The sequence below is a fragment of the Mirounga leonina genome, unplaced genomic scaffold, assembly GCF_011800145.1.
Source record: "Mirounga leonina isolate KUSES-001 unplaced genomic scaffold, KU_Mleo_1.0 Mir_413, whole genome shotgun sequence".
Classification (NCBI taxonomy): Eukaryota; Metazoa; Chordata; class Mammalia; order Carnivora; family Phocidae; genus Mirounga; species Mirounga leonina.
In genome coordinates this window covers 771571-785455 of record NW_023270734.1, presented here as the reverse complement: position 1 = coordinate 785455, position 13885 = coordinate 771571, and the positions used below count along the sequence as shown (strand labels likewise).

The 13885-nt window shown below is 37.4% G+C and overlaps 1 protein-coding gene across 8 annotated transcripts in view; it reads left to right on the top strand.

The window, feature by feature from the left end:
- The window catches only part of ZEB1 (zinc finger E-box binding homeobox 1), a 149824-nt gene that overhangs the window by 121069 nt on the left and 14870 nt on the right, over positions 1 to 13885 (top strand). For all 8 annotated transcript variants that reach the window (XM_034987185.1, XM_034987178.1, XM_034987179.1 and 5 more), the window contains 2 exons: positions 3587 to 3748; positions 10715 to 10917. In XM_034987185.1, the coding sequence (XP_034843076.1) occupies positions 10888 to 10917 (30 nt within the window). In that variant the 5' untranslated portion in view covers positions 3587 to 3748; positions 10715 to 10887. The remainder of the gene's footprint in view (positions 1 to 3586; positions 3749 to 10714; positions 10918 to 13885) is intronic.

Genomic DNA, 13885 nt, shown 5'->3' with positions numbered 1-13885 from the left:
CCTTTTGCCAATACATTTTGTGTAAAAATCCTTTTATCTTACCACATGAGATAATAATATTCTCATTAATGCCTTAGAGCTACAAACTTATTAGTTCATTCAGTTTCTGGAAATTTTGTACCTAATTACCTAACTAGCAAAGCCAGGTATTACTGTTATACCAATCAGCCTTATCAGACTTTCTGTCAAGAAAAAAGTGTATTTTCATTTTTCTAATTCAAATAATTTTGTCAATACACAATTTGAGAGATTTTGTAAAAATTTCCTTTATGAAAAATATATAAATTATAAATAATGAGGAATATACAAAGCGTAAATAGATGTATCTTTAAAAAAAATAGATTATTCACTTAACTATAGAGAACAAACTGATGGTTACCAGAAGGGAGATGGGTGGAGGGATGGGTTAAATAGGTGAAGGGGATTAAGGAGGGCACTTGTTGTGATGAGCACCAGGTGTTGTATAGAATTGTTGAATCACTATATTGTACACCTGAAACTAATATTATGCTATTTATTAACTAGACTGGAATTAAAATTAAAAACTAATAATTTTTTTAAAAAATAGATTATTCAATAGTGAGATGAAGATTATTTATATCTAATATAATTTTTTTTAGTTATAAAAATTTTTGTCTCCAAATGAGTAGTACATTTAGAACCAGTCAGTACATAGGTAAACTTCTAACTTATTGAAGATGCAAGGTTCATGTATAAAATACAGACTATATAATGCTGCAAAATGTATACTATTTAAAAACTCATTACTCTAGCATCTAGCCTATATACACACATATATACACACATACTTAATAGGATGTAGAAAACTATAAATTTTTTATAAGTGAAGACTTTAATAGAAATAAATATAATTTGATAAAAATATTTTAAGCATCTTGTAATCTATATGGAATTGATAATAAATCACATAAAATATAAATTTCACTCATGAGTTTTATTTAGTTTAACTTGAAATTTTGAAGTTACATTGAAAAGAGTCAGTGACACTGACTTGGACTGCTTTAGCTATTCAAAAATGCTTATTTTTCCAGCTAATGACAGATTGTAGGAATGATTTTTGAGAATACTCTGACCAGGCTCCTGAAGAGCAATGAAATTTTTAATAATAGTTAGGGAATGGAACAGATGAGATCATTAAAGGAAAACTACTCTCACTCCCTCTGGCCATATTATTATATAGCTGATTTCAGAGCTTCCTAACTAGAGCCAAAATATCCCCATTTCAGAAAATTGCCATGCTTTACCCCTGATAGAAATCCATGTAAACAGGAAAAATTGGAAGACCTGTGGTGGTTTTAGGTTGTCTTGATTAATCAATAAGAAAGTTTTCCCAGGGTGCCTGGGTGGCTCAGTCCCTTAAGCCTTCAGCTCAGGTCATGATCCTGGAATCCTTGGATGGAGCACTCCCCTCCCCTCTGTGCAGGAAGTCTGCTTCTCCCTCTGCCCCTCCCCCTGCTCCTTCTCGCTCTCGCTCTCAAATAAATAAATAAATAAATCTTTAAAAATAAAGAGGGGAAAAAAAAGAAAGAAAAAAAGAAAAGAAAGTTTTCCTCAATCAGTATTTTGAATTTTTTCCTTTGGCAACCTGGAGGTTTTTACACTCCAAGGCAATGCACCATATTAATGTACTGGGATATGGCTTTTTTCTTCTTCCTTTTTTTTTTAAGATTTTATTTATTTATTTGAGAGAGAGAGCAGGGGTGGGGGGCAGGGCAGAGGGAGAGGGAGAAGTAGACCCCTCACTGAGCAGAAAGTCCAAGGGGGGCTTGATCCCAGGACCCTGAGATCATGATGAGCAGAAGGCAGACACTTAACCTACTGAGCCACCCAGGCACCGCTCTTCTTCCTTTTTTTAAAGATTTCATTTATTTATTTGAGAGAGAGACAACACCAACATGAACAGGGGTGGGGTAGGGGAAGCAGAGGGAGAGGGACAAACGGACTCCCAGCTGAGCACAGAGCCCAATGCAGGGCATAATCTCACAACTTTGAGGTCATGACCTGAGCTGAAATCAAGAGTCAGATGCTTAACCCACTGAACCACCCAGGCACCCCTTCTCTTCTTCCTTTTAAGTTTGAGCAAAGGATACTGTGGAAAGGGGAGAGTAGAGAGAACCTTCCAGATTCTAAGAAAAAATATACACAGAAGTTGAGGATTTGGAAACAGACTCCCTTAAAACCCACAGTACCAGCTTTCCTCTTAAAGAGTCTTCACTCACCTGGATCCAGTAACCCATTGCTAAATAATTGATAGTTATTGGCTGTATTAAGAAGGAGGGGAAAATGGTGGGTCACCATTACTATAATGTCATTGGCTTTAAGATTTTAAACAGCAGCTGCCCTGAGGAGTTCACTTACTACCACTGTGCAGGAGATTTAGCAAGATTGTTTCAATAACTGTTACACAAAAACATGCCCACACCTCAGCATTTTAATTTGGCCCAATTTTAGTCTGCTGAGAAATGCTGTTTTACAAATATAGAACTGACAGTTCAGCCTGAAGTGTATAAAGAAGTCAGTCCTGAGACACCTGGGAGCCATACAACCCATCACAGTTACCACCAGCACGGAGGAGACACTGTCCTCTGGAGCCAGTGGAGGAAATGGGAGGGAAACCATGGTGCAGCAGTACTGCTTTAGAAACTCAGCAGCACTCTGGGTCACCTTCTCAAAGTGAAAGCCTTCCATTATCTCTTGAACCTTTCCAACTGAAGGAAAAATGCCTCTGCCCTAAGCCCACTGTTAAACATTTATTGAAGCAGAATGAAAGGAAGAGTAGCCTTGTTTACCTCCTTGTTTAGATATGAATATAGAGGAGATGATTTGATACTCCTGACTCTTACTAGAAATTTTTCCAACTATAGATAATTATTGACACTGTTTTTAAGAAGTCACATAACTGCACTTGAAAGTGATATAAATTGAGCATGATTCAGGGCACCTGGGTGGCTCAGTCGTTAAGTGTCTGCCTTCCGCTCAGGTCATGGTCCCAGGGTCCTGGGATCGAGTCCCGCATCGGGCTCCCTGCTCGGTGGGAAGCCTGCTTCTCCCTCTCCCCTTCCCCCTGCTTGTGTTCCCTCTCTCGCTGTCTCTCTCTCTGTGTCAAATAAATAAATAAAATCTTAAAAAAAATAAATTGAACACAATTCAGATTTAAGCTACAACTCTAAGTAAATACCCAGTAGGTTGCTAGGAGGGACTAAGGTTTGAGAACTAAGGTTTTCTCCTTTTTTTCCTGGCTTTATCCTTGATTGAGAAATTAAGAGTTCAGTCAACTATATTACCTTTTCTGTGTCTTGTTTATCAGTCACATAGACTAGAAGTACACTCTAAAGTTTAAAAGGGATATCGTGAAAATTTCAAGACTTTTATAATGCTTTCTAAAGGACTTCTTAATAGTGGACAACAGAATGAGTGAATTTTGTTTTTAATTTTCGGTAAATATTTCCTACAAATTCAAGAACAATAGTGTATATTCTCTTAAGGTAAATAATTTCTTATTTAGCAAAGCTTTGTAACAACTTGGTGGTGAAACTGCTTTCTATAAAGTATGCATTTCTTTTAGTAAAAGATGATGAATGTGACTCAGATGCAGAAAATGAACAAAACCATGATCCTAATGTTGAAGAGTTCCTGCAACAACAAGACACTGCTGTCATTTACCCTGAGGCACCTGAAGAGGACCAGAGGCAGGGCACCCCAGAAGCCAGTGGTCATGATGACAGTGGTAAGTGGAGCTTCACAGTTGTTTTTGTTTTCATCTTGACAGGATTATTATTTCCATAGCTGTACGATGGGAACCTACTCTACTCTAGGGAACATTTCTGAAATCTAACATTTGTGGCAGGTGCCCATAGAAAATAATCTCTTTAATGAAAGGAAAATGTTTACGATAACAGTGGCATCTCCTGTGTACCGTGGTAAGGCCACTGCAGTGAAGCGCTTAGTAAAATAAGTCAATCAGAGAAAGACATGTATCATATGACCTCACTGATATGAGGAATTCTTTTTTTAAAATTTTTTATTGTTATGTTAATCACCATACATTACATCATTAGTTTTTGATGTAGTGTTCCACGATTCACTGTTTTCATATAACACCCAGTACTCCATGCAGTATGTACCCTCTTTAATACCCATCACCAGGCTAACCCATCCTCCCACCCCCCCCAGAACCCTCAGTTTGTTTTTCAGAGTCCATTGGCTCTCATGGTTTGTCTCCCCCTCGGATTCCCCCCTTCGTTCTTCCCCTCCTGCTATCTTCTTTTTTTTTTTCTTAACATATATTGCATTATTTGTTTCAGAGGTACAGATCTGTGATTCAACAGTCTTGCACAATTCACAGCGCTCACCATAGCACATACCCTCCCCAGTGTCTATCACCCAGCCACCGCCCCCCCACTCCAGCAACCCTCAGTTTGTTTCCTGAGATTAAGAATTCCTCATATCAGTGAGATCATATGATACATGTCTTTCTCTGATTGACTTATTTCGCTCAGCATAACACCCTCCAGTTCCATCCACATTGTTGCAAATGGCAAGATCTCATTCCTTTTGATGGCTGCATAATATTCCATTGTGTGTGTGTGTGTGTGTGTGTGTGTGTGTGTGTATATATATATATATATATATATATATATATATATATACCACACCTTCTTTATCCATTCATCTGTCGATGGACATCTTGGCTCTTTCCACAGTTTGGCTATTGTGGACATTGCTGCTATAAACGTCGGGGTGCACATACCCCTTCGGATCCCTACATTTGTATCTTTGGGGTAAATACCCAGTAGTGCAATTGCTGGATCATATGGTAGCTCTATTTTCAACTTTTTGAGGAACCTCCATACTGTTCTCCAGAGTGGCTGCACCAGCTTGCATTCCCACCAACAGTGTAGGAGGGTTCCCCTTTCTCCACATCCCCGCCAACATCTGTCGTTTCCTGACTTGTTAATTTTAGCCATATGAGGAATTCTTAATCTCAGGAAACAAACTGAGGGTTGCTAGAGTGGTGGGGGTGGGAGGGATGGGTGATAGACAGCGGGGAGGGTATGTGCTATGGTGAGCACTGTGAATTGTGTAAGACTGATGAATCATAGACCTCTTCCCCTGAGACAAATAATACATTATATGTTAAAAAAAAAAAAAAGATAGCAGGAGGGGAAGAATGAAGGGGGGGAAATTGGAGGGGAGACAAACCATGAGAGACGATGGACTGAGAAACAAATTGAGGGGGTGAGGGGATGAGTTAGCCCGGTGATGGGTACGTTAAAGAGGGCACGTTCTGCACGGAGCACTGGGTGTTATACGCAAACAATGAGTCATGGAACACTACATCAAAAACTAATGATGTAATGTATGGTGATTAACATAACATAATAAAAAATAATAATAATAAATAAAATAAATAAATAAATAAATAAAAGAACAATACCTGGATGTTGATTTGCATTCACCCACATGGCAGCAAGTAGAAATGGAGCTAGGATGACCTTTAACTGCCGCTTGATTTTTTTTCCACTATTCTGGCAAGCAAAATATGATTTGTTCAAAACATACCGATTTGGAGACAAATGAGGTTTTTTATATTTGCTCTAGTCTATTCTGATATGAACAGCCAGTATGTGAAAAGTGATAAAATGCAGTTCTAATATGTTCATACTCTCCTGAAAGGAAACAGGCTACCATTCCCTCCTTCCATGCTAGAAACAGATGACAATCACATACAAATATTCCTGTAAGAAATTTTATGCAAGATCTGCACCAAGAACTAAGAAGTCACTTGGAATGTTGAAGGATATTTAAAGTATTAAGATCCTAAATCTGGTTTGATTTTTCCAGGGTTCCCAGTTTAATGGATAGATTTAACTTAATATTTAAATAATCAACTTTTTAAAAAGACATATTTAGAGAAGCCTAAAGCTTACCAAAAAAGTAAGACAGAAGTACAGGTATTTCCCATGTACCCTTTGCCCCCTAATGTGCATAGCTTCTCCCATTATCAACATAACTCATCAGAAAACACCCAAAGTCCATAATCTACCTTAGGGTTCATTCTTGATGTTGTACATTCTTTGGGTTTGGACAAATAGGTAATGACATGTATCTATCATCATAATATCTCATGGAGTATTTTAATTGCCCTAAAAATCCTCTATGCTTTGCCTATTCATCTTTCCCCACCTCCCCTCACCCCTGGAAACCACAGATCTTTTTGTGTCTCCATAGTTCTGCCTTTCCCAGAATGTCATTTAGTTGGAATTATACAGCATGTAACCTTTTAAGTTGGCTTTTTTCACTTAGTAATATGCATTTAAGTTTCCTCCATATATCTTCATGGCTTGATAGCTCATTTCCTTTAAGTGCTGAATAATATTCTGTTGTCTGGATATACCATAGTGTATTTACCCATTCACCTACTGAAGGACACCTTGGTTCCAAGCTTTGGCAATTATGAATAAAGTTGCTATACACATCCATGTACAGATGTTTGTATAGACATAAGTTTTCCAACTCATTTGGGTAAATACCAAGGAGTGCATATGCTGGATCCTCTAGTAAGAGTATGTTTACTTTTGTAAGAAACTGCCAGACTGTCTTCCAAAGAGGCTGTGCCACTTTGCATCCTCACCAGCAGTGTGAGTTTCTTTTACTCCACATCCTTGCCAGCATGTTGTGGTGTCAGTGTTCTGGATTTTGGCCATTCTGATAGGTGTGTGGTGGTATCTTGTTTTAATTTGCTTCCGCCTGATGACATATGATGTGGAGCATCTATATTTGCCATCTGTATGTCTTCTTTGGTGAGGTGTCTTCTAAGGTCTTTGGACTATTTTTTAATCAAGTTAATTGATTTTTTTGTTGTTGAATTTTAGGAGTCCTTTGTATTTTGGATAATAGCCCTTAATCTGATGTGTCTTCTGCAAATATTCTTCCCAGTCTGTGACTTGTCTTCTAATTCTCTTGGGATCATCTTTCACAGGACAGAGTTTTCATTTTACTGAAGTCCAGCTTGTCAATTCTTTCTTTGGTGTTATATCTAAAAAGGCAGTGTCATACCTAGGGTCATGAAGGTTTTCCCCTATTTCTAGGAGCTTTATAGTTTTGCACTTTACAGTTAGGTTTGTGACCCATTTTGAGTTAATTTTTGTGAAGGGTGTAAGGTCTGTGTCTAGATTCATTTTTATGCATGTCCTGAATGTTCAGTTGTTCCATTACTATTTTTTTTATTTTGTGTTTAAATTCATTTTAGTTAATATATATTGTATTATTAGTTTCAGGGGTAGAATTTAGTGATTCATCAGTTACATATAACACCCAGTTTTCATTACATCAAGTGCCCTCCTTAATGCCCATCACCCAGTTACCCCATCCCCCCATCCACCTTCCCTCCAGCAACCCTCTGTTTGTTTCTAGAGCTAAGAGTCTCTTATGGTTTGCCTCCCTCTCTGTTTCTATCTTATTTTATTTTTCCTTCCCTTCCCCTATGTTCATCTGTTTTGTTTCTTAAATTCCACATATGTGTGAAATCATGGTATTGGTCTTTCTCTGACTTATTTCGCTTAGCATGATACCCTGTAGTTCCATCCACGTCATTGCAAATGGCAAGATTTCGTTCTTTTTGATGGCTGAGTCATAGTCCATTGAACTTATATATACCATATCTTCTTTATCCATTTATCTGTTGATGAGTCGTCTGGGCTCTTTCCATAGTTTGGCTGTTGTGGACATTGCTGATATAAACATTGGGGTGCATGTGCCCCTTCAAATCACTATTTTTGTATCCTTTGGATAAATACCTAGTAGTGCAATTGCTTGCTGGGTCATAGGGTAGTTCTACTTTTAACCTTTTGAGGAACCTCCGTACTGTTTTCCAGAGTGGCTGCACCAGCTTGCATTCCCACCAACATTGTAGGAGGGTTCCCCTTTCTCCGCATCCTCGCCAACATCTGTCCTTTCCTGACTTGTTAATTTTAGCCATTCTGACTGATGTGAGGTGGTATCTCATTGTGGTTTTGATTTGTATTTCCTTGATGATGAGTGATATTGAGCATTTTTTCATGTGTCTGTTAGCCATTTGTATGTCTTCTTTGGAGAAATGTCTGTTCATGTCTTCTGCCCATTTCTTGACTGGATTTTTTTGTTTTTTTGGGTATTGAGTTTGAGTTCCTTATGGATTTTGGACACTAGCCCTTTATCTGATACGTCATTTGGGAATATCTTCTCCCATTCTGTACATTGCCTTTTAGTTTTGTTGATTGTTTCCTTTGCTGTGCCAAAAGCTTTTTATACTGATGAAGTCCCAATAGTTCATTTTTGCTTTTGTTTCCTGTTCCATTACCACTGTTGCAAAGACTATCTTTACTCCATTGTATTGCCTCTGCTCCTTTGTCAAAGACCAGTTGACTATATTTATGAGGATATTTCTGGCTCTCCGTTCCACTGTATTTCTGTATTCTTACACCAATAGCACACTGTTTTGATTACTATAGCTTTATAGTAAGTCTTAAAGTCAGGGAGTGTCAGTCCTCCATTTATTTTTCACCTTCCATGTTGTGTTGGCTATTCTGGGTCTTTTGCCTCTCCATATAAACTTTAGAATGTTTGTCAGTATCCATAAAAGGACTTTCCAAATTTGAATTGGAATTCCACTGAATCAAGTTGGGAAAAACTGGCATCTTGACAATATTGAACATTGAATGTCTCTCCATTTATTTAGTTCTTTGATTTTGTTCATCAGAATTTTACAGTTTTCCTCATATAAATCTTACACATATCTTTGTTAAATTTATGCATAAGTATTTCAACTTTTTTGGTGCTATAAGTAAATGTTATTGTATCAATCAACTTTAAATTTTTGAAGGAAATTGAGAAGAATGGTGTAGAAAACAAAATAGATTCCATTGCAAAGAGTCAACTGTACCTTCCTTAAATCAGGAATCAGTTATGAAAAAGCAGAAATAGAAGTTTCACCTCAAAATAGATAGGATTTCCTGTAACTAAATCAGTGACAAAGGAAATAGAGGTAGGGCACTCTAGGACTGAATCCTCCACTGTGCCAAAAGGACACATTTTTGAAGACTAGATTATTGCCCCTGGGGACACAGCATTATAGCTTTATGAATAGTGTTGTGTTGATCTATTTGCATATTTGGAGAGTCTACAGTTCTAGGCATTGTAATCCTGTAGGGCCCTGCCATTTCTACTTTGATTTTCAGGGTTTTTTTCTCTTTTTTTAAAGATTTTATTGATTTATTTAGAGAGAGAACAGGGAGGGGGGGAGAGGGAGGAAGAGAGAATCCCAAGCAGAGTCTGCACTGAGCGTGGAGCCTGATGCAGGGCTCGAAGTCATGACCCTGAGATCATGACCTGAGCTGAAACCAAGAGTCGGACACTTAACCAACTGAGCCACCCACCCACCCACACACCCCAGTTTTTTTCCTTACGGAAAATTTGTTAACATTTCACCTGAAGAAGCTGTAGGTTACAATAAATATGGAAAGGAAATTTAAAAATTTTAATATATATGTATTTATGTACATATGTAAATGTTTATGTACCAAAAAGTTTTTCAAGAAGCCTCATGAAAGAAAATAATGAGAACTTAAAAAAATGTTTCATTGCACAGACCAAATAAGGTTAAACTTTGTATAGTCCATTGTTACTAATCAACACAGTAAAGTCCCATAAAAATTGGGGCCCTAATCATTCTGAATTAATAAAACATTTGAATTCGAGAATCTGTTTTTAATTCAGGTAGTCATTACTTTCAGGTGTACAGCTAATAAAGTATTTCACAGTAGACATTCTGTCACACCAGTAACATCTGATTATCCTCAGAAGCCCTTAAGTTTTTAAAGTTTTAGTGGATTCAGGATGCTTTCCTGCACTTCATAAATTGTGAAAGGGCAAACTTTACCTCAGCAGGTTGAACTGTCACAAACTCTGAATCAGTGGGGCACAAATAAAGGAGATTTTTCAAAGGTTTTATATCAAGTACTACTATTAGTCTGTAATGTTATGCTACCTAGCAAAGGAAGTTTAGGATACAAAAATTAGAGGTTTTTTTAATAAGCATATTCACAGTCGCAGATACATAAGGAAATTACAGACAGGTAAAAAAAATAGACATAGGTTGGATTTTTTAGTAGTCCTGAATCGCTACCTTAAGCTTATTATAAGAATTCTAAGAAGATAATTTTTTTTCCTTACGTGACAAGCCTTCTTTGCTAAAAAAAAAAAAGTGATTCCTTTAAATAAGCAAACATCCAATATTTTTCAAAAATAGAAACAAAGATTTTTATTTAACTTTCAAGCCTGTTCATTCTATAATTCACTTACTATGTCGGATATTCAGGTTTACTTTTCGTTGTTTTATGCCGGTATCCTAAAAGTTTGCTACCCTGTAACCTAAATTGCTTCCAAGACATCCCGATCACATTTCCTCACATTATTGGTCCCCATACTAATCACAGCTCCTTTCTGATTTACTAGCCGTGTGACTTTTATTTAGCCTTTCTGAGCCTCCTGTTTTCTCTTGTATGAAATAGAGATGAGTATCATTGTATTGTTTTAAGGATCCAATATAAAGTGGGTGGCATAATATCTGGCACAAAGCATAGGGATTGAGTGGTAGCTTTGGTAATATTTTTTGAATGTTTTAAATTCAAAATATATGATCTTTCTTGTACAGGAACACCAGATGCATTCTCCCAGTTACTCACCTGCCCATATTGTGATAGAGGCTATAAACGCTTTACCTCTCTGAAAGAACACATTAAATATCGCCATGAAAAGAATGAAGATAATTTTAGTTGCTCCCTCTGCAGTTACACCTTTGCGTACAGAACTCAACTTGAACGTCACATGACGTCACATAAATCAGGAAGAGATCAAGTAAGTGAAATCAACCATCCATAGAGGGCAAGGGTTTTAACATACTTAAAAGGATGTACTAGACAGCATCTTACCTGCAGCCTTACAAGAATGCAAGTGATTATTTGAATTATCTGGTCATTTCTGGGTTACAAAGTACGTATGAACATTATTTCCAAGGTAACTAAGTTTTTTTATTCTTTTTCAGATAAGATTCCTTTCTTGATTTAATTATTTTGCTTATACTGTAACAAATATTTCCCTTAAGTTTAAAACTAGATTTCAAAATGCATTCTACCAAAATGCTCAGTGTAGGAAAAATAAATACTGGTTTCATAAACCATATGACTAAGTACTGACCAAACTGAGAAGAAAGTCAAATAATAATAATAAAAGTTAATTTTCTGGGAACCAAAGTCTACTTTATTTATTCTCAGTATAAGTTACTGTGTTCTGTTTACTGTAGGAAGGGAAGTTGCTTCCTCTAAGAATCTAAGGTTTAGATTCTAAACATTTTTATTCTGAAGACTCAATTTTCACATGGTTGGTTCTATTCCTATGTCACTTTGCCTCAATTTCTAGATGTATAAACCAAGACTATTCTTCTGTAAGTTAAGTTACATTTGAACTGTTGGCTCTATACTTAAAGATTAAAGGCTAAGAAACTCTTGCCGGTTGTCCTTCTTTTATAAGATCCTCATAAGTGTCAACTCTAAACAATCAAATTAATATCAACATGATTCTAACTTTAAAAATCAAATAAATATTCAGCTGCACAGTGTATTTTAAGGGTATGTGTTATCGTTGGGGCACATGTCCAGTTTCTTGTATCAGAGGATTATGACTGTCTATAAATGCGAATCTCTGAGAACTCTGCCCTATGCATGTACCTAATCTAAGTCCTGTATCTCGTAGAGAACAAGTTAGACTCTTTCTAAGATGATGGCTAAACCAAGCAAAAAAATTATGGCAGAAACAGAATCATCAAGCAGGGTCAACCTATCTTCTCAGGACTTTGGCAATAACACTCACCAAATCACAAAATAAAGGGGGAGAGGATAGCAATCAGGCAGTATAAAACCAAGATTTCCTTAGATAGGTTAATGGATAAGTCCATGAGGGAACACTTGAAATTGGGGAGAATACCGACAGAAGGAAGAAATCGATACAGAGAAGGAACTACTGAAGACAAAGACCATCTATCTACCATCTGCCCCTATGCAAGTCTTATCAGGGACAATGCAAAAGAGTGCTTTTTCCATCTCAGAGTCTTAACATGACTACAGTACAGTCAAGCCTTGGGAAAAGAGCCTATTCATGTGACATTTGGGGAGCAGACCCAAACGGCACCTGTTGCCCCCATATCCTTTCTCTACCAAGGGCCATTGTCAAAGAAAGGATCTGCAAAGCACAGATATGGCTAATGGTGAAAGTGAGAGATGCCATTATAGAAACAAATCGTAAGATCAATGATGAGCATGAAAGCCAATTTTGTCGTGATTTTTCTGATGGGTGAAAGGTAGTAGGTTTTATATATGAAGTATGTGATCAGACAAAAATCAGAAAGAAGCTGTGATTAGTACGGGGACCAATAATGTGAGGAAATATGATCGGTATGTCTTGGAAACAATTTAGGTTACAGGGCAGCAAACTTGAGTTTGAAAAGCATGCTATGACTCAAAGATAAGCATTTCCATGTATTATTAATTTATTCATTAAACATTTGTGTTTCTATTACATGTCAGGCCCTATTCTAGGTATTAAAGGCACAATAATGAAAAAGATAAGCAAAGATCAAGACAGTGGGGAGGAGCATATATTAGCAGGTGATATATAAGAACAGGTAGTATGAAGAAAAATAAAGCAGAAGATAGAAAGTGAAGAAAGTTGCTACTTTTTTAAGGATAGAAAGACCTTTCTATGAATGGGACATCTGAACTAAGACCCGAATGAAAGGAAGGAGCCAGTCATAGGACAACTAGGGGGAGGGTGTTCCAGTCAAAGGGAACAGAGGGAAACATGAAAAGGCCTTGAGGCAGAAGCCTGTCCAGCATCCCCAAAGGATAGCAAGGAGGCCAGTGTGAATAAAGGGGAGAAAGATAGGTGAGGCCAGAAGTATTAGGGGCTGGATGATACACCGCCTTGTATAGACCATGATAGAGACTTTTGATGTTATTCTACAGTGTGACAGGGAAGCCTTTGAAGGATATTGAATTTTATCTTTATTTCCTTTTTATTTTTAAGGGAACACTGGCTGTTGGTTGGAGAGTAGATCAAAAAAGACAAGAGTGGAAGCAGGGAGACCACTTAGAGGCAGGAGACCATTTGGAGGCTAGTGCTATAATCCAGGCCAAAGGTGGTGGTGGCTTTGAAATCACTGGTGGTGACAGACATGACATAGTGATGAATGTTGGATGTGGAGTATATTCAGATGGCTTGCTGATGGATTGAGTAAGGGTGTTCAAAGGAAGAGAGGAATCAAGGATTACTCCAAAAGTTCAGGGCCTAAGCAATAATCAAATAAATGAAAGTGTCATTCACAAAGACAGGAAACACCAGAGGCAGAGCTGACTCTCAGAAGGGAATTTAAGAGTTCAGGTTAATCGTGGCAAGTTTCACATGCCCATTGCTTTCCAACAGGCAGTATCAAGGTCTCAGTTGGCTGGGAGAGTCTGGAGTTAAGGGGAGGGAGGAGGTCTAGAGATACCCTGTTGGGAGTTGTCACCATATATGTGGTGCTTATAACCATGAGTTTGGATGAAGTAGGGCCTGATACAGAGTAAGTACTCATTCTCTTTCCTTCCTGTATGAAAAACAAAAGAAGGGAGATTCCAGCTAGGGTGAGCATGAAGCAAGTAGAAAGTACTTGAGTTAAGCCTTTGAAGTATGGCTGGAATCTTAATAATCATAATTATAGGGAAATATAGCCAAGAAATAAGGAATAGTATAAACCAAAGCAAGGAGGTAGAGTAGTATATGTGCAAAAAAC